Consider the following 22,434-nt stretch of genomic DNA (forward strand, 5'->3'; position numbering starts at 1 on the left):
TTCTTAACGCAATGATTAGATGGTCAGGTGGGCGTGATTATGGTTGGAGATAAAGTATTCAAGAAGGTAGATCTCCAGCAACGGGGTTGGTGACCACTGGTCTAGAGTGTCCGGTATGTTCCTATGAATATGAGTCATGACTAGCCTTTCAAAATCCTTCATCACAATTGGAGTCAGTGTAACCAGTCTATAGTCATTAAGGCTCTTCTTTGGGAGGGGCATGATGATGGTTGTCTTGAGGCAGGCGGGTAATTAAGCTTGTACGAGGAACAGGTTGTATATGTCTACAAAGACATCAGCCAGCTCTGATGACAAGCCTGATGGATAAAAACGTTTCTTTAGCCATGTGGCTCTTGATTTACACCCCTTGAAAGTTTACCTGATGGTAAGAGTGTAAACAGGTTATTTTGGACTGATCACTGGCGGCGACAAGACAAAACAACAATCTCTTCCTAAATGTCAACAAAACCAAGTAGATGACTGTTGACCTGTGAAAGAGGATAGAACAGCACACACCGATGCACATACAGTAGGTGAGACAGTGATAGAGAGGGTGAACACCTTCAAATTCCTTGGTGGTCACATCCGCGAAGATCTCGCCTGGTCCCACAACACCTCTAATAAGGATGTCCGGGCTGCGTCTGTACTTTCTGAGAAGACTAAATGAAATTTTGGCATGTCAACCAAAATTTTTATTCTTCTATTCGCACCAGCAGCATCACAGTCTGGATTGGAAGCTGCTCCACTCAGGTCCACAAGGCTCTTCAGCAAGTGGTTAGAACTGTTCAGACCATCGCAGCAGCCGCCTACCCATCACGGGAGGACATTAAAGAACACCAGGAGCGTCCATAATATCATCATGAACAGAACCAACCCCAACACAGCGTGTTTTCAGTCCTACCATGAGGTAGGTGCTATAGTAGTGTGTACTATTAGTACAAGAACCAGATGGATAAGGAACAGTTTTTATCCACAGTTTTTTTGCTCCCACCAGCACAAATATGGGGCTGGACCCAAGTCCCTACACTCTGATACCTAATATGGGGTGAGGGCACGGTGGGTTGGTTGTTAGCACGTTTACCTCACACCTCTGGGGTTGGGGGTTCAAATCATGCCTCAGCCCTGTGTGTGCAGAGCTTGCATGTTCTCCCTGTGCCTTGGAGGTTTTGTCCGGGCACCCGGTCCAGGGTGTTCCCCACCTTGTATCTCAAGTTCCCTGGAATAGGCTCCAGGCTCCCACCTCCGACACTGTGTAGGAGAAGTGGTATGAATAATGGAAGGATGGATACTTAGTGTCTCTTTCATTATGCCATTGTCTTATTATTGCGTTACAGCCTACCTACCTCACATTAGTACTTGTAATATATTTCTTATGTACAGTATTCATGGTTTATTAGAACGAATGCAGAATAAGGATTCCATTGTATAGTGTATCTGCCTGCTTTACTGTGACAATAAACTCTCAAAGCTTGAAGCGTTAAACAAACAAACAACCAACAAGTAAATAAATAAATAAATACAGTTGCAAAATTATTCAACCCCCGGTGAAAATCAGGTTTATTGTCAAAATTTCCAGATTTCCAGCTGTATGCAGTGAACAAATCAAACAAAAGCAATTGAAATGGTTTCTTCAAGCGGTTTCCCCAAATTCAACTGAAAATGCAACTTATAATGACTTCTCCAGTTTCAAAATTATTCACCCCCTTCATGGCGAGCATCTTTAGTACACAGTAGAGCTCCTTTTGCTGTTATGACCTGCTGCAAATGAGATGCAGAGCTTCTGGCAGTGTTCCTGAGGAAACTTAGCCCATTCCTCATGAGCACCGGCCTCCAGGTCAGTAATATTCTTGGGTTTGCGTGCTGCAACCGTCTTCTTCACATCCCACCAGAGATTTTCTATGGGGTTCAAGTCAGGTGACTGTGATGGCCCTGTAGAATCTTCCAGGACTTCTTCTGCAGCCAAGCCTTGGTGGAATTTGAGGTACGCTTGGGATTGTTGTCCTGTTGGAAGGTCCAACAATGCTCAAGCTTCAGCTTCCTCACAGACGGTGTGATGTTTCCTCCTAGGATTTCCTGATACTTCAATGAATCCATCTCGCCTTCCACACGCTGCAGGTTTCCAGTGCCAGAGGATGCAAAACAGCCGCAGAGCATCACCGAGCCACCACCATGCTCGACTGTGGACAGAGTGTTCTTTCTTCATTCTCCTTCCTCCAGACGTACCGCTGATCCATCGTGCTGAAAAGTTCCAGTTTTGTTTCATCGCTCCACAGAACAGAATCCCAAAACGTGGCTTATTTATATGATTTTGAGCGACATTTCTTGTGCTTTTGGGTCAATAGCGGTGAACGTCTTGGAGTTCTGGCATGGAAACCTTCTGCGTTTAGTACACGCCATACTGTACTCAATGAAACCTCAGTGCCTGTTACACCGAGTCTTTCTGCAGATCTTTTGCCGTCATTCGAGGGTTTCTCACAACTTTCCTTCTCAGAAATCTGTTTGCAGCCGTTGATAGCTTCCTTTTTCTGCCCTGTCCAAGTATTTCATACATTTCTACCCCTAGCCATTTCATGTGTTCCAGCTCAAGCACACCTGCTGCAACTAATGAAGCCCTTGATTATTTGTGGATCAGGTGTGCTTGAGACAACACCTGTTTTACATATTTGTGCTGTTGTGAGGGATTCTAATCAGGGGGGTGAATAATTTTGAAACTGGAGAAGTCATTATAAGTTGCATTTTCGGTTGAATTTGGGGAAACACTTGTAGCATTCGTTGTGTTTAACTATTTCAATCGCTTTTGTTTGATCTGTTCATTGAAAACAGCTGAAAATCCGTTTTTTTTTTTTTTTTTTTTGAATAAACCTGATTTGAAATGGGGGTCAAATAATTTTGATTGCAAATGTGAGTGTGTGACCAAGTGGGTAGTGTTTCCTCTTCACAGCTCAAGGGTCTCAGGTTCGTTACTGTCTGTGTGGAGTTTCTCATATTCTCCCTGTATCCATGTGGGTCCATGTGTGTTTACTGGTTTTCTCCCACCTCCCACATGGCAGTAAGTGGATTGGCTATGCCTGTGTGTGTGTGTGTGTGTGTGTGTGTGTGTGTGTGTAAGGTACCCTGTGATGCACTAGCATCCCATTCAGGGTGTATTCATGCTTATTTATATAAATCATTTCATTTAAGCTTTAGACAATCAAATGTTTAAAAAAAACAAACACACTTCCTGAAGCGGGTTTATGCTAAGCTTTTTTTCCCCCCGAAAAGCTGCCTGTTGTTCTACACAGAACTTGTAAGGGGTTTCCCATAGAGATCTAGCGCACTTTAGGTGCTAGATTTCATTAGTCTAGCCTAATGAAATGACTATAGATCATTGTTTATTTCAAAATAATTATTTTTCTGCAGTTGTCCATACCAGTGCAACAGCTCAAACACCGGGAACAGATGTGTCTGGAAGCAGTGTGTGGCTTGATGAAGTCGCCCTTAAGGATAAAGGCACAGGAAGAATTTATAGCACTAATACTGTACGTGGTTTCATATTATCAGATGCAGTGTGACCGCAGCATCTCACAAACTTCACTGAAGTTTAGGGTGTTATGAATATTATGTTGATTAAAGAAAAACGACAGCTTCTTGGGCAGAGTTCTGGCTGAACTACAAAACAAACCGAATGAAATGTGGTCTACAAATTAAAAGCAGAGCAGGCTTAAGTCCAGGAAAGTAGTGGTTGGAAAAGCAGTGACTTTGATTTCCTTGGGAAAATAATAGCATAACCATACAAGCATAGGGCCTCTAAATATAAATATTTCAAATTGTAGAAGATCTTATAACGTTATAATATATCACTGATTTGCATTCCTGGGTTAATTGTGAAAAGTTTAGTTGAAAGCATAAAAAAGAGCAACATTAACAGTATCTTTGTTGATACTGGCTACATGATAAAGTTCCTCCTGATTCATTCGGATGCATTTCTCGGTAAACTAGCAGACAAAATGTTCCTGTAAACTTCTGAATTCATTCTGCTGCTACCATCATGAGTTCCATCATCAATAAAGATTAGTGAGAATGTTCTAGAAGCAAGCCCAAGCCATGACACTACCTCCACCATGTCTCACAGATGAGCTTGTATGTTTTGGATCATAAGCAGATCTTTTCCTTCTCCACACTTTGGCCTTTCCATCACATTGGTATTGGTTAATCTTGTTTCCAGATCTTTCGTGTCTCTGTATTTCTTTGCGATTTCCAATCTGACCTTCTGAATCTTACTGCTGATGAGTGAGCGGTTTGCAGCTTGTGCTATGGCCTCTATAATTCTGCCATCAAAGTAGTCTTCGGACGGTGGCTTGTGAGACCTTCACCCCTTCCCTACGGAGGATGTTGGTGATGTCACTGACTGTTGTTTTGGGGTTTTTCTTCACAGCTCTCACAATGTTTCTGTCATCAGCTGTTGTTGTTGTTGTTGTTTTCTTTGGCCGACCCATTCGGTGTCTGTTGCTTATGACACCAGTGTGGTTTCTATCTTTCTCAGGACACTCCAAATTGTTGTATTGACTATGCCCAATGTTTCTGCAAGGCCTCTGATTGATTTCCCTTCTATTCTCAGCGCTGCTTGCTTTTCTCCCATAGACAGCTCTCTGAACTTCATGTTGGTTTATGTTGGTTTTAGCTTCATGTTGAAGGCTAAAACCAAGAGCAGATGTTCAGAGCTGTTTACTGTTTAAACATTCAATCTAACGGGACACACCTGGGTAACGAGAAACACCGATCAGTCACGTATTCCGTTATTTTTTTGCTCACCTACAATTTGGGTGGTCTGATACACAATGTGCTATCTTCTATGTCGCTTAACACGTCTACATATAAACACCAGGAAATAAAAGCTGAAATCCTAAACTCTCTTCTCCTATTCATCTTTTGCTCTCAAACCCAAATGTGTTCAGACTACAGCAAAAATTTCTATTTAAAAATAATAATAAATGAATTGCTTCATTTATTTGCTTCAAAAACTGATTAATCTCTTAGCTTTTCTCTGTTGTGCAGCAAACTCATATATTACCGTTTCACTCGCCCTTATTTTGAAATCTAATATTTCCGGTGGCCATTTCGGAAACTCAGCTAACGTCACGCGGTTCACAAATTGAATCTTAAATAGCCAGCACCTCCCTACCTAGGCACCCTACAGAGTGTATGAAACATCAACGACCGCGTCCTATATAGTGCACTCTTTATCCTGCAGTGAGCCGTTTGGTATTCTGCCGCACGCTTGGCGTCATTACGGTATTACTCGCTTCAGGTTTGGATCCAAATTCTCTCTCTTGAGACGACTTAAAGAGCACTCTGGACCGCTTGAATGGACAAATAAGGTAAAGAAAAGAAAGAAGGAGGTTTATTTACATACCACCTTTGTTTGTACGCCTCACGTTCGAGCTACAAATGACAGCATACCTGGTTGTTTGCTAGTCAGCTACCAACTAGCTAGCAGTTAGCTACGCTGGCGTTAGCTTGCATTAAGCTCAGTAACAGAGCACTGTGAAAGACTCGCACATTCGACACACAAACATTCCAGATAGTTTATTTTCCTTTGACATATATATATTTTTGTACGAAACACGTTAACGTTTTTGTTTTTATCAGCCCTGTTTTACTAGCAGTGTTTTCAGATTTTGAACTTCCCACCACACTACTAGCTTTTTTTTCTTTTTTTTTTTTTCTTTTTAAAGATACTCTGTCTGCTAATTGAATTAACATTCTCTAACTCGTTAGAAGTGTTGTCAAACGTATTCGACTATAAACGGGCTAAAACGTGCGTTTCCATGGACATTCCGACACAGATTGGTTCACACATACTACCGCACTCATTAGTGTGTAAGTACGGTACATCCCGCAGGGCTCGGTTCATACTCTTTAGTACGCTAAGGGTGCTCGGAGTTGAGGCTTCACGAGACGTCTCGCGGTATTTCCTCGCTATTTTTAAGCGCGCGCGCACACGATGACAGCTGTGTGTGTGTGTGTGTGCGCGCGCTCGGGCAGCTTCAATTGGACGCCTTGAAATATAGTCCCTCAATATCACATCGGTGTTGTATGCTGAATCTCTCGGTGTGGCAGTGATTAGTGTGCATGTAATGAAGTTAAATGACACAGCATTTAAAAAAATAAAAAATAAAACAATATTGTTAGAGGCACACTTCTTTTTGTATGACGTTTTTTTCTGATTTTAATATCAGGTCTGCGAAAGCACCACCACAAGCGGCTCCTGTACTGCAGGTGGCACTGTTCAAACATAAAGGCAGTATCAGTGAGTGCAGGAAGATGATTCGCACTGCTCGTCGTGTTTAGGTGCGTTTCGGTCAGCACCCTAGGACGTGAATCGGTATACTGGCTTGATGCGAATATCTCTACTACACTACCGTACGGCGGGACGTGAGGAGTACCCCGATGGTGCATTACAGTAGGGAACCGATGGACACGTTGCCGTCCCGTAAGGCGACGGGAGAGCTGGCCTCGGCGGAAGAGCCGTCCGAATTAAGTTGTAGGTCACATGACGGTACCAGCATGGTGGAAGTAGCACGTCTGGATACACACTTGCGGTCGTGTGAAAGAGTAAGTACACCCCGTGGAAAGTGTTGGCTTTTTTGATATATTTGGACAAGCGAGCATTTGATCATCTTTGAAAGCGCTTGTTAATAGAGTTGATATACTTGAACAAACCCACAAGGAAAATGAGCTTTTCCAATCGTTTATTCAACAGAAATATCAATACCTGTGATCTCGTGTGGAAAAAGTAAGTACACGCGTGGTCTAAGAAGCTAGTATTGCCCGCTTCAGCAGAAATAAGTTCTTGCAGGCGTTTTGTGTAATTGTCCACCAGGTTGGCTGGAATTTTTGACCGCTCTTCCATGCAATATTCTTTCAGTTGCGAGATGTTTGAGGGTTTTCTTGCATGTACTGCCCGTACACACATTTCAATGGGATTCAAATCTGGGCTTTGACTCGGTCATTCCGTAACAATCTTATTTTGAGATATTCCTTGGTGGATCTACTAGTGTGTTTAGGATCCTCTTGAAAGCTTCACCTTCGGTTCAACTTTCACATCATCTTCAAGCACTCTTTGATATGATGCAGAATTTTATAGTTGAATCAATGAATGCAAGCTGTCCAGTCCCTGATGCAGCGAAGCAACCCTGAACCATAACATTTCCTCCACCGTGCTTCACAGTCGGTATGAGGTGCTTCTCCTGAAAAGCTGTCTTTGGTCACCGCCAAACATGTCCGCTGTTACTGTGACCAAACAGCTCTATCTTTGATTCGGCTGTCCTAAACACATTATTCCAAAAGGCCTGGTCTTTTCCTGTATGCTCATTGGCAAAGTGTAGTCTTACTCTGATGTTCTTCTTCAGAAAGAAAGGCTTTTTCCTGGCACATTCCCCACCCATGTAGGTCAAATTTGTGCAACCTCTTTCAGGTTCTCGAAGCGTGCACTTTGACACCAACGGTTGCAGGACTTACTAGCAGATCCTGTGATGAAATTTTGAGGTTCTGGGATGCTTCTTTTTGCATCGGACGGTCTGCTCTCGTGCTGGATTTGCCGGGACGGACAGTCCTGGAGAGATCGGCAGTTTGAAATGTGCAACATTTGTAGGTGGTTTTCCTGACAGTGGAATGATGTATTTCAGATCATTTGGGAGATGTTTTTAAATCCCTCGCCAGACTCACAGGCATCCACAACCTTTTTTTCTGAAGGCCTTACAGAGCTCTTTAGATCTTGACATGATGACACCACACACCTCACTAACAAAGGGAACACCAGACACTAGATATGAGAGGGGTATAAATAAGACACGATCCACCTGCACTCCCTCAGCAGGTTCTAATCACTGGAACCCGATCTTGAAGTCCTGATCCAAATTTTATGGATGTCTGTGTGACTGACCTTTTTTTGTTCATTTAAATTGTGAAAATTACTACAAAATGTCGATTTTATGTCAGTTGATAGTCTATCAACTGTATTAATAGGCACTGTTTCAAAGAGGATCAAATGTTTGCGTGTCCAAATATGTCCAAAAAAGCCAACAATTTCCATTGGGGTTTTCACATGACTGTATACTGATGAGTATGTAACCGTATCAACGGCCGAGCAGTAGGTGCTGAATCGAATGCGGTATGTACTGCGACGGTACGCGATTTCGGATGCACAGCCGGAATGAATCAGCTCGGGCGCTTTTCATTTGCAGCAACCAATCACAGACTTGGTCGCACAGAGTTCGCCTGATGACACGGTGACCGAAGATGCCACGCGATGGAGACCAACATTCATGCGTCTCAGAGGAAGCATGTGCTGGTCTTCACCCTCTGTGGTTGGTAGGTGTCGTACGCTAGGCGAGAGGTGGCTAGCTAGCTACATCGCTACCCAGTGTAAGTTGACTCGAGTAAGGCGTTATGAGCTGATGAACCACAGATGAGAGTATATCGCTTCTAAATAATTGCATTTACACCCCAATCGAAACCACACGCTTACTTGTCCGAAGGGCGACCACATGACGATGCTCATCGTCAAGCCCTGCGTAATACTCTGTGGATACGCGCATCCTCACAGCAGCCAAGCCGACTATCTGCGTGATCCTGTCAGGTTTTACAATACGTTAAATACCTCAAATTCTTTTGAGCAGTGGCTGGGAAATCCATCTGGGAGATTCAGATCGTCTGCGCCGTGATCTCGCAGCTCATCGATTTGTTTATTGTGTAAAATCACATTTGTGGCAGAAACACCGTGGATACAGATTCAATGTTTTGCACATTGATGAGTGATAATTGGATTGAGGTGGTGAGGTATGTGCAAACAGCTTTTTCGTCTTTTTTAAATAGCTTGTCAAAACACCCGTGCTGCAGATCAGGAGATCCGGTGCTTGCTCAGATGCAGTTGGCACTTGTGCTGAAAAATGTGTTGACATTTGGTAATTGAAGCAGCTGTGCAGTGCATTTGGACCACACATACTTGTCTGTTGTTGGCTCAGGTCGTGTTTGTCTTCTCTCTCTCTCTCGATGATCTATGCAAAGTGTATGACTCATACTTTTCAAAGTGTGCAGTTCGAATAGAGTAAAATAAGGCTGCACGATTACGGTCAAAATGATAATCACGATTATTTTGATCAATAGTGAGATCACGATGATTTATCAGGATTATTCATTGATTTCAGGGACGACATATTTTTATTTCACTTTCACATTTAAATAAACAGACCGCTGCTTTCACCTCCATGTCGTGCTACACTCCTGCTAATGTACAAATCTTAACATCAAATTAGACTGGTCCTTAAAGTGCATCATCTCGTAGAAGCAAAATATAAATAAAATTATACCCAAAATATAGGATGAGTAAAAATATAAATACCATCAACCAAATGAAAATATGCATCAAATATAACACTATGCAACCAAATGAAAACAATTCAGGCGAATGCCGAAAAGTCAATAACAGTGTTTGCAGGAGGAGAGACGCAGACAGATCACCCAGTACAGCGGTGCAGGGACGACGTCACTCTGCACCGGAACCCGGAAGTTATCATCACATCGGTTTCCTCCACAAAAACCCAATAGGATTTTCACACAGAACTTATTTTTTTGCAATAATCCAAAAGCCTGTGAGCAACAAAGTTTACAATACCAACACGTTTTGTCCATCAAGATCGTTTTCACAAATTAACAACTTTTATGAAGTTTGAAGCCTAAATACAATCGCCAGAACTAAACAGCTAACCGTACGCTATAAACGATCTACACCACGGTCGCTCCACTTCAACATCACCATCACCGGGCTTCCCACAACTTCTCCAAACTTTATTTAAAAACCTTTTCCATAACACGGATTTACTCTGTGGGTGAATCTTCATCCAGGTTTTGTTTTTGGGGGGAAATTGTGCACAGCAGACCTGAACCAGTTTATCTGCAAAGAGTCTTTCCTGTTCGACGTGATGACGTTTAATGTCCCCGACAACGTCTGTAGTCCCGTTTAGTAACATGTTAGTGTCACGATTTCCCGCTCTGAAACCCGAAGCAAAGCTGGCAGCGCGAGCGCTAAAATGCTAACTCGTTTCCGGGTTTTGGCGTTACAAAACGACGTCATCCCTGCGCCGCTCTATGGTGACGGTCTGTACGTTTAGGGAGCGCTTGATTTGACCTGAAGGAGTTTTCTACGAGTGGAGAACGAACTTTAAACGTCACTATCGCAGTTCATGTAATCGAAACCATGTTTATGTCCAACATCGTTCCAACGTGTTTTTGCTCGTTAAAGTCATGCTGAAAGTCATGTTGTTCACGGCGATACCGATTGTTCAGCTGATATCGGCCGATACCTCTGCCTGTTATACCTTCTTTTAAATGAATAATAATTAATTCCACAATTCTGAAAGAAATGCGAATAAAATCTTTATTCTCTCCATTTCAGCAAGTTGTTTCACAGTAACTGGTCTCATAAACATTAACACATTACTCTAATGAACATGAACACATGAACTCAATTCTGAAGATTAAAGTAAGATTATTAACTTATTGAAAGTTATTAATTCATATTAACATTGACTGAATTCTAAAAACCTCCTGTTCGTCTCACATTCACTCTGCACACACACAAGCATTTCTACTTCATCACTGAGCATCAAACTGGAAATATATAATATATAATATAACCAAACCCATGTGTTTTCCCGCCCTCTTTTGATTGACAGGATATAAATGGCCCTGATCATCGCATGTTTTTAAACTATCGGCCGATCGCCGTTAGCGTGAAAAATATACATCGGTATGTATGGCCGATACACGATCGATAAGCGGTATTGGTAAGGGTAGTAACACCATTAAAACCTTAACGATACCCATCCCGGGATATTACACACTACTTTGTACAGTTATAATGGCAGTTAATGAGGAAGAAAAAAACCCGTTAGTGATTTCAAACAGAAGTGTTACCGCCGTCACTGTTAGCCTCTGAGCACTTTCTCTCTCGCGGTTCTGCAGTGATGTTTTGCTCCACCGTACGAGATGTTGAGCGTGATGGCGATCACTGAGCTGGACAGACTAACGAGTTTAAAGCACCGCCGCATCGCTCTAGAGCGAAGAAGTGAGGGCTAAATCTCACTGCCACTACCACCAGCAGGTAGTCGCGTAGGGTTGTGGGTAACGTAGGAACCCATTAACCAAAGTGAAATACACCAGCATCATTTCAGCGCTTCACTTCAACGTTAAGTGAACACCCTTCCCTACTTATATTTATATTCTATTATATTTATATTGCAGTTATATTCAGTTTGCCAAAACCTTTGGCACATTTCCCCCAAATCTTTCATACAAATTGCATTAAGCGGTGTAATCTGGTTTGAAAATCACTTTAAAAACAAATAGCATGGGCCTACGGAACTATTTTCATCTTCCAGCTTTCTGGTAAAATTCCACCTTGTCTGTCTTTTGTCCGTTTTGGACAGAATAAAAAAAAAAAAATAAATAAGCCTCCAGCTTTCTGCTCCGCTGTGAAGGTTTGTTTATTTTTATGGATTACTGCGAGTCGTACTGTGTCCTAAGCCACATCGGAAATTCTGCATGACTTAAGGACTGGATTTGGTTTTGCGGCAGAGATTTTTTTTGGGGAAATGTTCGAGTTGTAGGGAGACTTCCCTTTACGTCCTACGGACACAGAACACGTGTCGGCGTTTTATTCGGGAACTCGACACCAGCCAGAGAGCCGAACTCCTACGCAGTTCTTATTTATAGGATCGAATTAAACACAAATGGAGTTAAGACGTTGGAGTATTCCAGTTTTAGTTGCATTACAGACATGTAAACGCCTTAATCAGAATATTGTCTTATTCAGAACAAGGTCAGTAATTAGATTACTGCTGTCCGTGTGAACGTCGTCCGAGTTACAGGTTTCTACACCGCTCGTAAGGTCAATATCGTTCGGATTTGATCTGTTTCGTTTATTGTATTTGAGGTTCTTCTGAATCTGTATCGCTATTCATGCTTAGATTTTCTGAAGAGGAGGCGGTGTGTGAGATGGGCTTCGAAGAGACGCATCACAGGTGTGTGAACTATTTTGTAAAGCTGTGCATTTTATGAAGGCATTTTCCATCCGGATTTTTTTTCTCTTCGGCTCTTCGTTCCATCACTACTCGATATTGTTCTGTCCAGTTATTAAACACGCTTGAATTAAATCTCTGGCAAAATAAATCGTGACTCGTGTTTCCGTTAGAACCTGTCAATGCCGCTTCATACCGAAAGCGTCTGAGAGCCGGTGTTCGTCCACTTCTATTCATGTTGAAACTAGGGCTGCGACTAACGATTTTTTCATAATCGATTAGCCGATTTATTTATGAATTTTTTTAAGGGGGGCGGGACTTTCAGTACCATATTTTTTTTTTTTTTCATTTATTTAAAATAAAATCCACAAAGTGTGGATTTTTAGAAATGTAAACTTGGGACTAAAACCATAGTCTCGTGTACCTCGGCCGCAGGGACTCCACGTGCATCTCCACGTACACGTGTCACTGTTACGGTTCCTTTCCTGATGCTTCTTTTTGGCAGCATTATTGGTCTGGCCAGGGTCACCGTGCTACCCGAGTCCAACATGGCTGCGACTGGGTGTCCCTCTACCCTTACTGTCAGGGAGGGTGTTTTGGGTGGGTTAGATGTGTGGAGGGCGCACATCTAAAAGGGGATTTTTGTTATAGTTCTGTTTGCACCTCTAGAGAAATGTGGGAAAGATCTGGTTAAAGTCTCGCACTAGATTGTGGGTGTGAGCTTTTTAGCAAACTACTCGGTCTTCATTCCTGGCTACAATTACAGTGTGTGTGTTTTGGGTTTGTTTTTTTTTAATCGAATGATTTTCACTGGTTCTGGAAACGCCCTGCACTTGTTAGAAGAGGTGTCTTCCATCCACGCTGTCGGCAAATATTTTTTTAATAGTTCAATTGCATGTGCACGACAGACCTATAAACCATTATCCCTGTGTCCCAGTCTCCTCCAGGCATCTCTCCGTATGCAGTTATAATGGCTCCCTCTGCAGGTCTGGATAGTATTACAACTGATGGTCAGGATTGTTATCCTTCTCCTCTTTTCCCAGGCAAGATGGTACAATGGGTAGAAAATCAAACGGACGTTAAACTCCAAAAAATGTCATTGTGGTGCTCGTGTAAAAAATATTGTAAGTCTTTTCACCTCCGAATTATGATGCTCGTGTATGTGCTATAAAATGATCAGCTGGCCAACAAAACGTCCGTCGTTAACCGAGACCTGGCTTGATCAGACAGGAAACAAGGAACGAATTAAAGCACAGCCAGCTTTTTTACATTGCACAATGACCGCAGATTTGGGCCAATTTCACCTCCTGATCACCGACTCGTTCTATACCGCTCTCCAGAACTCAAGAGAGGGTGTGTGTTGTATGAATTTGATAAACGTACTGTAGAAATCTACTGATTTGGACTCAGTCTTGCATCCATGTTGATAATTCTGACGTGTATCTGGAAAAAACATATTTGGACACTCTCAGCATGTTGCCCAGCCTACTCATTAAAAAAAGCAATATCCTTTATTCTGTTAGCCCTAAAACATCGATATCACAGTCACGGATAGGGCTGTGCGATTATGTCGATACTTTTTATACCATAGGACGATCTCGTAGGAAGACGGAAAGATGAAAGTCTAAACTATATAAACTGAAATACTGCTCAAGCGTTTTCCCTGCAAAGTTAAATTCATGTCAAAATGGCTGTAATTCCTGAACGTTGCATTAACCGTCGAAGTCTACACTCCAATCACATCTCGATTACTTCGCTTCAGATCCGCCGTGCTGGTGTACAGAGGCAAGATGACAAAAACGGTCGCTGTACAAATACTTATGGACCTGGCTGTATTGTACGAAACGGAACTCTTAAGATTGTCAGCTACTAAGCTCCTTGTTAGCTGTAGATTAAATAATAAAGTGGGGAAAATAAAGTTGGTTCTCTTTTTATTATTATTAATAATTAAGCACATGTTGTTGTTTTTTTGTTTGTTTGTTTTTTCTTTCCCCCGTAGCTTTTTTTTTTTTTTTTAAAACCCACCTTTACCAAAAGTGCCAATAATTCTGGAGTCGACTCCACATTGTTGCAAAGCTGCTTGGTTTTACAAACGCGGACTGTGATTGTAACCCTACAGAGTTTATAAGGTCAAGGTCATCCCTAGAAATCTGTACGTATTCGGTAGAAATACCCAAACGCAGGTCTCTGCCGTGTCCCGGTGAGTAACAGCGCGTCTTTCTACGTTAACCTGACAATGATTACATCAGCGAGTCCAGTTTGGAGGCAGCTGGAGTTACTCTTCAACTTTATCTAGTTTGTCTGTTACTTATTGCTGATTTGGTAAATGGTCTGCACTTATATAGAGCATTTATCCAAAGCGCTTTACACTGCGTCTCATTCTCACACACACACACACACACACACACACCAATGGTAGCAGAGCTGCCGTGCAAGGCGCTAGCGCGCCATCGGGAGCGACCCGGGGTTCAGTGTCTCGCCCGAGGACACTTTGGCATGTGGAGTCACGCGGGCCGGGAATCGAACGGCCGACCCTACGGTTAGCGCACAACCCGCTCTACCACCTGATCCACAGCCGCCCATTTGCATTTTTATTTTCAGGGGCACCGGCGGGATGGACATCACGAGCCGCTGCACCCTGGGCGACCCCAACAAGCTGCCGGAGGGTGTGCCGCAGCCTGCCCGCATGCCCTACGTGTCAGACAAGCACCCGCGGCAAACTCTAGAGGTGATCAACTTGCTGCGAAAGCACCGTGAGCTGTGTGACGTCGTGCTGGTCGTAGGTGCCAAGAAGATCTACGCACACCGCGTCATCCTTTCAGCCTGCAGCCCTTACTTCAGGGCCATGTTCACGGGCGAGCTGGCCGAGAGCCGGCAGACCGAGGTGGTGATCCGCGACATCGACGAGCGCGCCATGGAGCTGCTCATCGACTTCGCCTACACCTCACAGGTCTGACACTTAGGCTGTAGGTTTGGTTTTAGACGCATGCGTTTGTGTGCATATTTATGGCGAACCTTGAAAGTCAGAAGTTCGGTGTCCGTACCAGTGAATAAATATAATACACGTATGAATGCTTTTGAATATTATCACTTACGAATGATGACTTGAGCAGACAGGTTTAGTTTTCCTTTATAATTTTTAAGATGATCACTCCACGTCCGTGCTGGGGGTCGGCACTGTGAGAGACTAACTGCAGGTGTATTTGTGGCACTCAGGTGACCGTGGAGGAGGGGAACGTGCAGACGCTGCTGCCCGCCGCCTGCCTGCTGCAGCTGGCCGAGATCCAGGAGGCATGCTGCGAGTTCCTTAAGCGCCAACTCGACCCGTCCAACTGCCTGGGCATCCGGGCTTTCGCCGACACGCATTCGTGCCGAGAGTTGTTGAGAATCGCTGATAAGTTCACCCAGCACAATTTTCAGGAGGTAAAGGGCTTCCTTAAATCTCAGGTCATGAGTCAGTGGGAGAAGGTGGAAGAAGACCAGTAACACTAACGTGATGCACTGCAGTATTCAGCGTGGGTAGTACGTAGAGGTCGACCGATAGTGGATCGTACCGATAACTGATTCATCAGCCAGTAGTTTTTAAAACTGATACTGAATTTAAAAATAAACAGTACTGACTGTTCAATCAATCGGTCGACCTCTGGTAGTATGATGAAGATGATTATTATTATGAATATTATTATTAATATTATTATTATTAATGGTGCACAAAGGAGCAACAGGTAGCGCTGCTGACCTGCAGCTCCAGGGTCGTCAGTTTGACCCCGAGCTTGGGTATTTCCCTTTTCCCATTTCCCTTTTCTATTTTTCTTTTCTTATTTAATTTCATTGTTTTGGTTGGCTAGCTTAACAACTAAATTGGACTCTTAATGAACACCTTGAATACAAAGTCCTGGAGACTTTCCCATGTCTGTGGAGTTTCTGTGCTCTGCATGTCTGTGTAGGTTTCCTCCAGTTTCACCAATTTCCACACAAAACACGAGGGTAGGTGGATTGGCTATGTTGAATCGCCCCAGGTGTAAATGATTGTGTGACCCATTACTGAAGTTGAGTGAAGTGTTGTGAGGAAGCTGCTTAAGTAGGCAGCACATTTCGGCCCAATTAATAGCCAGTTATTTCATTGTTTTCTACAAGAGGCATTCAGGATCGAAAACAACCAGGCCTTAACCGTCACTTGGCCAAAGGATTGTTAACTGTGTCATGAACTAATCCTACCGTTCTGATCAACAGTCATACTGGCATTTGTATAAAGCTAAGGTTTTAGTCCGATTTCCCTCCACTCCAAGTTACTCGGTTTAAAATGCCTGGCTATCCGATCTATTTCTGTTGATCATTACAGTGATCTCATTGCAGGAGATTCAGTAATGTAATCAGTAGTACTGCTGCGATGTAATTGTACCTGTGAGGAAATGAGACAACAGACCATACTTTTGTACCTTCATGGTTGAGTGTTGCTCAGTCTCAGGATGAGTAAGCTTGAGCAAGACTTCCCTGTGCTAAATTTAGCAAAGCTCTCTGGTCATAAACTATATTATGTGTCTCTCTTTCCACCCCCCCCCCCCCCCCCCCCCGCCCTCCCCAAACCCCTCAAATGAGCGTCATGTTTAATAGATGAGGATGCAGCCCTGTTATTTTTTTATTTTATTATTTTTTTTTACCCCAAAGGAAAGTTTGAATCCTAACATTTACTAAATACGTCAAGTAGAACTCGGTATTTAACTTTGAATAGACTTTTAAACCACTCGTGTTTCCAAATGATCAGGCCATGTTCCCTTTTCTATTTTTCTTTTCTTATTTAATTTCATTGTTTTGGTTGGCTAGCTTAACAAACTAAATTGGACTCTTAATGAACACCTTGAATACAAAGTCCTGGAGACTTTCCCATGACAGAAAACCTGGTTAGAAGTTTACCCCTGACCAACTCTGTTCCTGGAGATCTACCGTCCTGAAGATTTTAGCTCTAACTGTAATCGTATCCACCTGACCATCGGACCGTTGCCTTCAGCAGCTCTCGATCAGCTAAGACAGGCGTGTTTGATTTTGGTTGGAGATGAAACCTGCAGGAAGGAATTAATGTGGAGTGCCAAGTTTCTGTGCAAGTTGTTACTATAGACCCAATAATGTATTGGACCAAACACATTAATATAAACCTTCCAGTCTGAATTACTGTCTGAACTGCTGTGTTAGAAATTTAGTCCAGACCAATCAGAATCGAGCGTTTAACAATGGCGTGGTGTTTTAACGTTTAACATGACTATTTTAATGATATTTCTTCTATGGGTTCGCTCTCCTTCTGTTTCTATTCCAGTCAAGCTGACTTATTGATCCCTTGAACTTTCACCCCTATTCTCAGCTCGGTTTCTCAGGCCTGTGTCTTTATATTGGTACAGTACAAATAAATTCTTACTGACATTTTTTTTTTTTTTTTTTTTACTGCGAGAGTTACGCTACTAACAAGGCGATACATTATCGTCGCCTGATGGATCGTTCTGTCTGTTTTTCTTTTCATCCCACCTTCAGGTCATGGAGAGTGAAGAGTTCATGCTGCTCCCAGCCAATCAGCTGATCGACATCATTTCGAGTGACGAGCTGAACGTGCGCAGCGAGGAGCAGGTGTTTAATGCCGTCATGGCCTGGGTTAAATACAGCATCCAAGAGCGGCGGCCTCAGCTGCCTCAGGTCAGTTGCGCAGCGATGACTCGCATCTTACACCTGGGTTGTGCTTAGTACTAGAGGTCGACCGGTTGATCGGTTTAACCAATCGTTAGAACTATGGGGTATCGGGTATCCACACTGATAGTTTTCCCAGTTACGTCTGTTGTGGGACCGGCTGAGAAGGGTTTGCTGTCGTTATACAGTACGAGAGCGGCCTCTAGAGGCGAAATAAAAACTATCGCTGACAAATTTTGTTATTTGAAGTGTTTTTTGTTTTTGCCCCCCCTATTATTTGGAGTGTTACTTTTTGGTTCAGTTTGGATGTATATCTTTTATTGATGTTACTATTTATTGATAGTTCATATATATATATATATATATATATATATATATATATATATATAATTTAATTTAATTTAGAAAAGTACAGTGCGTTTTCATGGTGCAGTCAGTACTGTTTCTTTTTGTAATAAAGTTCAGCAGTATTTTACTTTGAGTGTTAAGTTTTCATTCAGTATCGCTTGATTTAATCTGGTTGGTTATCGGCAGGTACCGCCCAACTTGGTTATCAGTATGGGTAAATTTCACTATCGGTCGACCTCTACATAGTACCGCTTAACACTGTGTCGGTACAGTTCATATTTTCACAATTCTGATTTTCTTTCATAGGAACAGTTATGCTGCTCTATTCTTACGTTTTAAAAACTAAATCTGTAATTCCATACAGTGTGTACTTGTCTATTTAGATTAAAAATGTGTATGAGCTAGCTGTTGTAGAGTCTGAGTGTTTACTGAAGGATGTACATATGATTTATTATTTTATTTTTTTGGGCCCCCCCCCCCCCCCCCCCAGGTCCTTCAGCATGTCCGGCTTCCTCTGCTGAGCCCCAAGTTCCTTGTGGGAACAGTAGGCTCAGATCCACTAATTAAAAGTGATGAGGAGTGTAGGTGAGTATGTACACTAGCAGTACTGTTTTTCAAGGATGTGTTTGCTAAAATGTTACGTAGTCAAACTGCAGATATGTGAAACACATGTGAAGGAGGGATGACGGTTTGCTTTGATGCTGTAGTTTTTGAAGTGACTCGGAGCAATGTCATTTCTTTGCAGGGACCTGGTGGATGAAGCGAAGAACTATCTTCTGCTTCCTCAAGAACGCCCACTCATGCAAGGACCTCGTACCCGACCCCGCAAGCCCATTCGCTGTGGCGAGGTTTTGTTTGCCGGTAGGTGGATTTATTCTTAACGAGCGAAAAGATGGTTTTGATTCTTTAGCGTGTCATTTGAAGCTGTGGGGTGTGTATGTGCGCTCAGTAGGGGGATGGTGCAGCGGCGACGCCATCTCGAGTGTAGAACGCTACGACCCCCAGACTAACGAGTGGCGCATGGTGGCGTCTATGAGCAAGCGACGCTGCGGAGTCGGCGTCAGCGTTCTAGATGACCTGTTGTACGCTGTGGGCGGCCATGACGGCTCTTCTTACCTGAACAGTGTAGAGAGGTGAGCGGTAGATGTTTCTTTACCCAGGTTATATGCATTATAAAGGCGGTATATAGTAGCGAATGTATGCACAAGACTTACAGACGTGCTCGTCAACAACGCGTAGTTCAGGAAAACCTTGAAAAGCATTCAGAAGGAGAGCACTGAAGTGATGCGAAGGAGTTGTGGATATTTCAGCTCAACACTGAAAGATCAAAATGTACATTATTTGATCACATTGTTTAATTTTTTATAATATGTATGTGTGTATATATAATAAAAATACTTCCGTCCCCGTCTACCCTCCTCTCTGACCTGTCAACATCAGTCTGTGTGTTTTATCCTCATAATGAGCGTGTGACGATGCGTGTGTAGTGCAAAGGAATATGGACAGATTTCTTAAAAGAAAAGCTCCGGATGCTTCTGGACCATCAACTTCATCCTCATGGAGCTAAAGCCCTGTTCATACTTCCGCCTGACTCCGCTGACTGCGCGCTCGTTGTTGTGATGTTCTTTGAAACGAAAGGGGACGACTCTGAGTAATCGTCCTATAAACCAACGGGAAGTAGTAGACTGAAAAAAGGAAGGGAAACGCTGATGTACAGTAACAACGCCACCCTCTGGTGTTTCTTTCAAGGTATGACCCCAAGACTAACCAGTGGAGCAGTGACGTGGCTCCCACCAGCACATGCAGGACCAGTGTGGGTGTGGCTGTGTTAGGTGGCTACTTGTACGCAGTTGGCGGACAGGACGGAGTCTCATGTCTGAACATAGTTGAAAGGTTGGTAAAGCAAAAATAACCGCAGTTCTTTTGTACAAATTGAAGTTTTTAGATTCAGTCTAGAATCAGCTCTTTATTTTAGGCTCAGACGTTTGGACTTAATGCCGATATTACGTACGACTATATTATTTTGGATGACTTGATCCTTTTTAGTTTCATAATGTTTGCTACATACAAGTTAATTATTAATAAGTTGTGTTTGTTTGTTTTTTTGGTGCAAAGATATGACCCTAAAGAGAATAAGTGGACGCGAGTGGCATCCATGAGTACGCGGCGTTTGGGGGTGGCAGTAGCCGTTCTGGGAGGATTCCTGTACGCAGTGGGAGGCTCAGACGGCACCTCCCCTTTAAACACAGGTACGTGTTTATTTAAAGCACAGATGAGTGTACTTCTGAGACTAGCAGGGCAGAACGATTCGATTACGAGGTTTAGTTGATCTCGACCTTAATGTTGAACTGACTCCTTATGTATTTAACGAGTCCATACAGGATTACTCGCACATCCACTGAAGTGCAATTAAGTAAAGTCTAGTAACACCGACACTCTCGTCGGTGGCGTATAAACCCAGTGCTATATCACGGTATGTTTCTGCCATCTGCAGTGGAGAGGTATAACCCTCAGGAAAACCGCTGGCACACAGTATCACCGATGGGCACGAGGCGGAAACATCTGGGCTGCGCCGTCTATCAGGACATGATCTACTCCGTCGGGGGCCGGGACGACACCACGGAGCTGAGCAGTGCTGAGAGATACAACCCGAGAACCAATCAGTGGTCTCCTGTGGTTGCCATGACGTCCAGACGGAGCGGGGTAAGCACTTCTCTGTCGATTTGCCTCAAGCTTTATGAGCGTATTCACCAGGGTTGATGTCGAATGTGTCCTTGTGTTGTTTTTTTTTTGGCTTTTAGGTCGGTTTAGCTGTGGTGAACGGCCAGTTGATGGCGGTGGGTGGATTTGATGGCACTACTTACTTGAAGACAATAGAAGTCTACGATCCTGACGCTAACACGTGGAGGTAATTAAATACACAGCCGATGTGATTTCATAAACATCATCTTGGGATAGAAACATTCTACTTCTATGATGATTTGACTCGAGTCGATGATTTGACTCGATGATTTGACTCGAGTCGAATCATAGGCTGACTAGCATTTTTTTTTTTTTTTGCCCCCTAAAGATTATGGTGACTCTTTGAATAATTTGTGCTTTTCCCCACTTCAGGCTTTACGGAGGAATGAACTACAGGAGATTAGGAGGAGGGGTCGGCGTCATTAAAATGACTCACTGTGAATCACATATATGGTAATACCCTCTCATCCATCCCCTCATAGATGCCTCACTATAGCTTGTGCCTCTCATTGAGACATGATGAAGAAGAAGAAAAAAGACTCCGTTATTTAATACGATTGCTTTTACATCTCGAGCCAATGAGATCAGTAAGGAGAGGATGAACATGTGTCACTCTCACGTGGAGCTGATCTGTGAAGACTTTCACATTCAGGGCTGGATTTCATCACTCTTTTCATAGGACTAGGCCTAGAGCCAAAGGCTAGCTTCAATATGTGAGGGAGAGTGAGCGAGAGTGTGCGCGCGAGCTCTGACTCTCACTGCAGCATTGTTCCTGTCATCAAACAGGGGGAAAAAAATCACATTTAAAAATACACTTCTCTGGAAGGATATGTACTGCCTGGTATTTGTGAGATTTTACTATTTTTGGGGGGGGGGGGGGGGGGGGGGGCGTGTTGTAAGCCGAAGCTGATGCTGCGTGAGGTGGCATCACAGCCTCGTGCTCATGTGGTGAAAAACTTGTCTGGATGGTGTTTTTAATCTGGATGCACTGTGATTTTATTTGATTTTTTTTTTTGAGATGTAAAACAAGCTTTGTTGTTCGAGCTTGCTCCACCAGCCACGGATTCAGCAACGCATGGTTTTTCTGTGTGTGTTTCCTTTTTCTTTCTTTTTTTTTTTTCTTTTTTTAAAGTGGTGCTTACCAAAGCCGTAGAATACGTAATAATGCAAGCCTTTCTTGAAGGTGCAAATGAACGAAGGCGCATGCATTTAAAAAAAATTTTTCCCCCTAAAAACGGTTTCCACCATTTCAACACTATCACTTTTCTTTTCTTGTTTACTCTAATATCATGTGATGCATCGGTCTGTGCACTTTAATCCAAGACGACTACAGTTTGGTCACTGTTCTGTTCGGTTTTAAACACAGTGAGATAATGTTTTTTTGTTTTTTTTTTAAGAAAAAGGAAAAAAGGGAGGAGGAAGAAGAATGTTGGTGGATTTATTATGCATTTACATTTTGATTTTATTTTACGGATGCTGGGTGATTATTATTATTTTCTTCAGATGATGATAAACGGCTCCCAGTGTTGGTCTGAATTGCATTAAACTGTTGATTTACTAAATAAAAGGGATGCATTTTGACCTGTTAAATGGATTTTCAACCGTCGGTCAG

General features: G+C 43.0%; 1 protein-coding gene across 1 annotated transcript; it reads left to right on the plus strand.

The window, feature by feature from the left end:
- Positions 1–5,207: 5,207 nt before the first annotated feature.
- Positions 5,208–22,412, plus strand: klhl20 (kelch-like family member 20). The gene is made up of 12 exons (XM_017472193.3): positions 5,208–5,357; positions 14,661–15,009; positions 15,276–15,482; positions 17,583–17,741; positions 18,571–18,665; positions 18,826–18,941; positions 19,030–19,213; positions 19,830–19,973; positions 20,196–20,329; positions 20,575–20,783; positions 20,882–20,988; positions 21,195–22,412. Exons 2-12 carry the CDS (start codon positions 14,674–14,676, stop codon positions 21,277–21,279), a joined length of 1,776 nt encoding a protein of 591 aa, XP_017327682.1. The 5' UTR covers positions 5,208–5,357; positions 14,661–14,673; the 3' UTR covers positions 21,280–22,412.
- The last annotated feature ends 22 nt before the right edge of the window (positions 22,413–22,434 follow it).

Source organism: Ictalurus punctatus, chromosome 7, assembly GCF_001660625.3.
Source record: "Ictalurus punctatus breed USDA103 chromosome 7, Coco_2.0, whole genome shotgun sequence".
Classification (NCBI taxonomy): domain Eukaryota; kingdom Metazoa; phylum Chordata; class Actinopteri; order Siluriformes; family Ictaluridae; genus Ictalurus; species Ictalurus punctatus.

Bases quoted from the DNA above. Each gene is read 5' to 3' on its own strand.
- klhl20 (XM_017472193.3), top strand. From the start codon at position 14,674: ATGGACATCACGAGCCGCTGCACCCTGGGCGACCCCAACAAGCTGCCG. The intron at 18,666-18,825 runs GTGAGTATGTAC...ATTTCTTTGCAG, and splicing joins AAAAGTGATGAGGAGTGTAG to GGACCTGGTGGATGAAGCGA. The intron at 20,989-21,194 runs GTAATTAAATAC...TCCCCACTTCAG, and splicing joins CCTGACGCTAACACGTGGAG to GCTTTACGGAGGAATGAACT.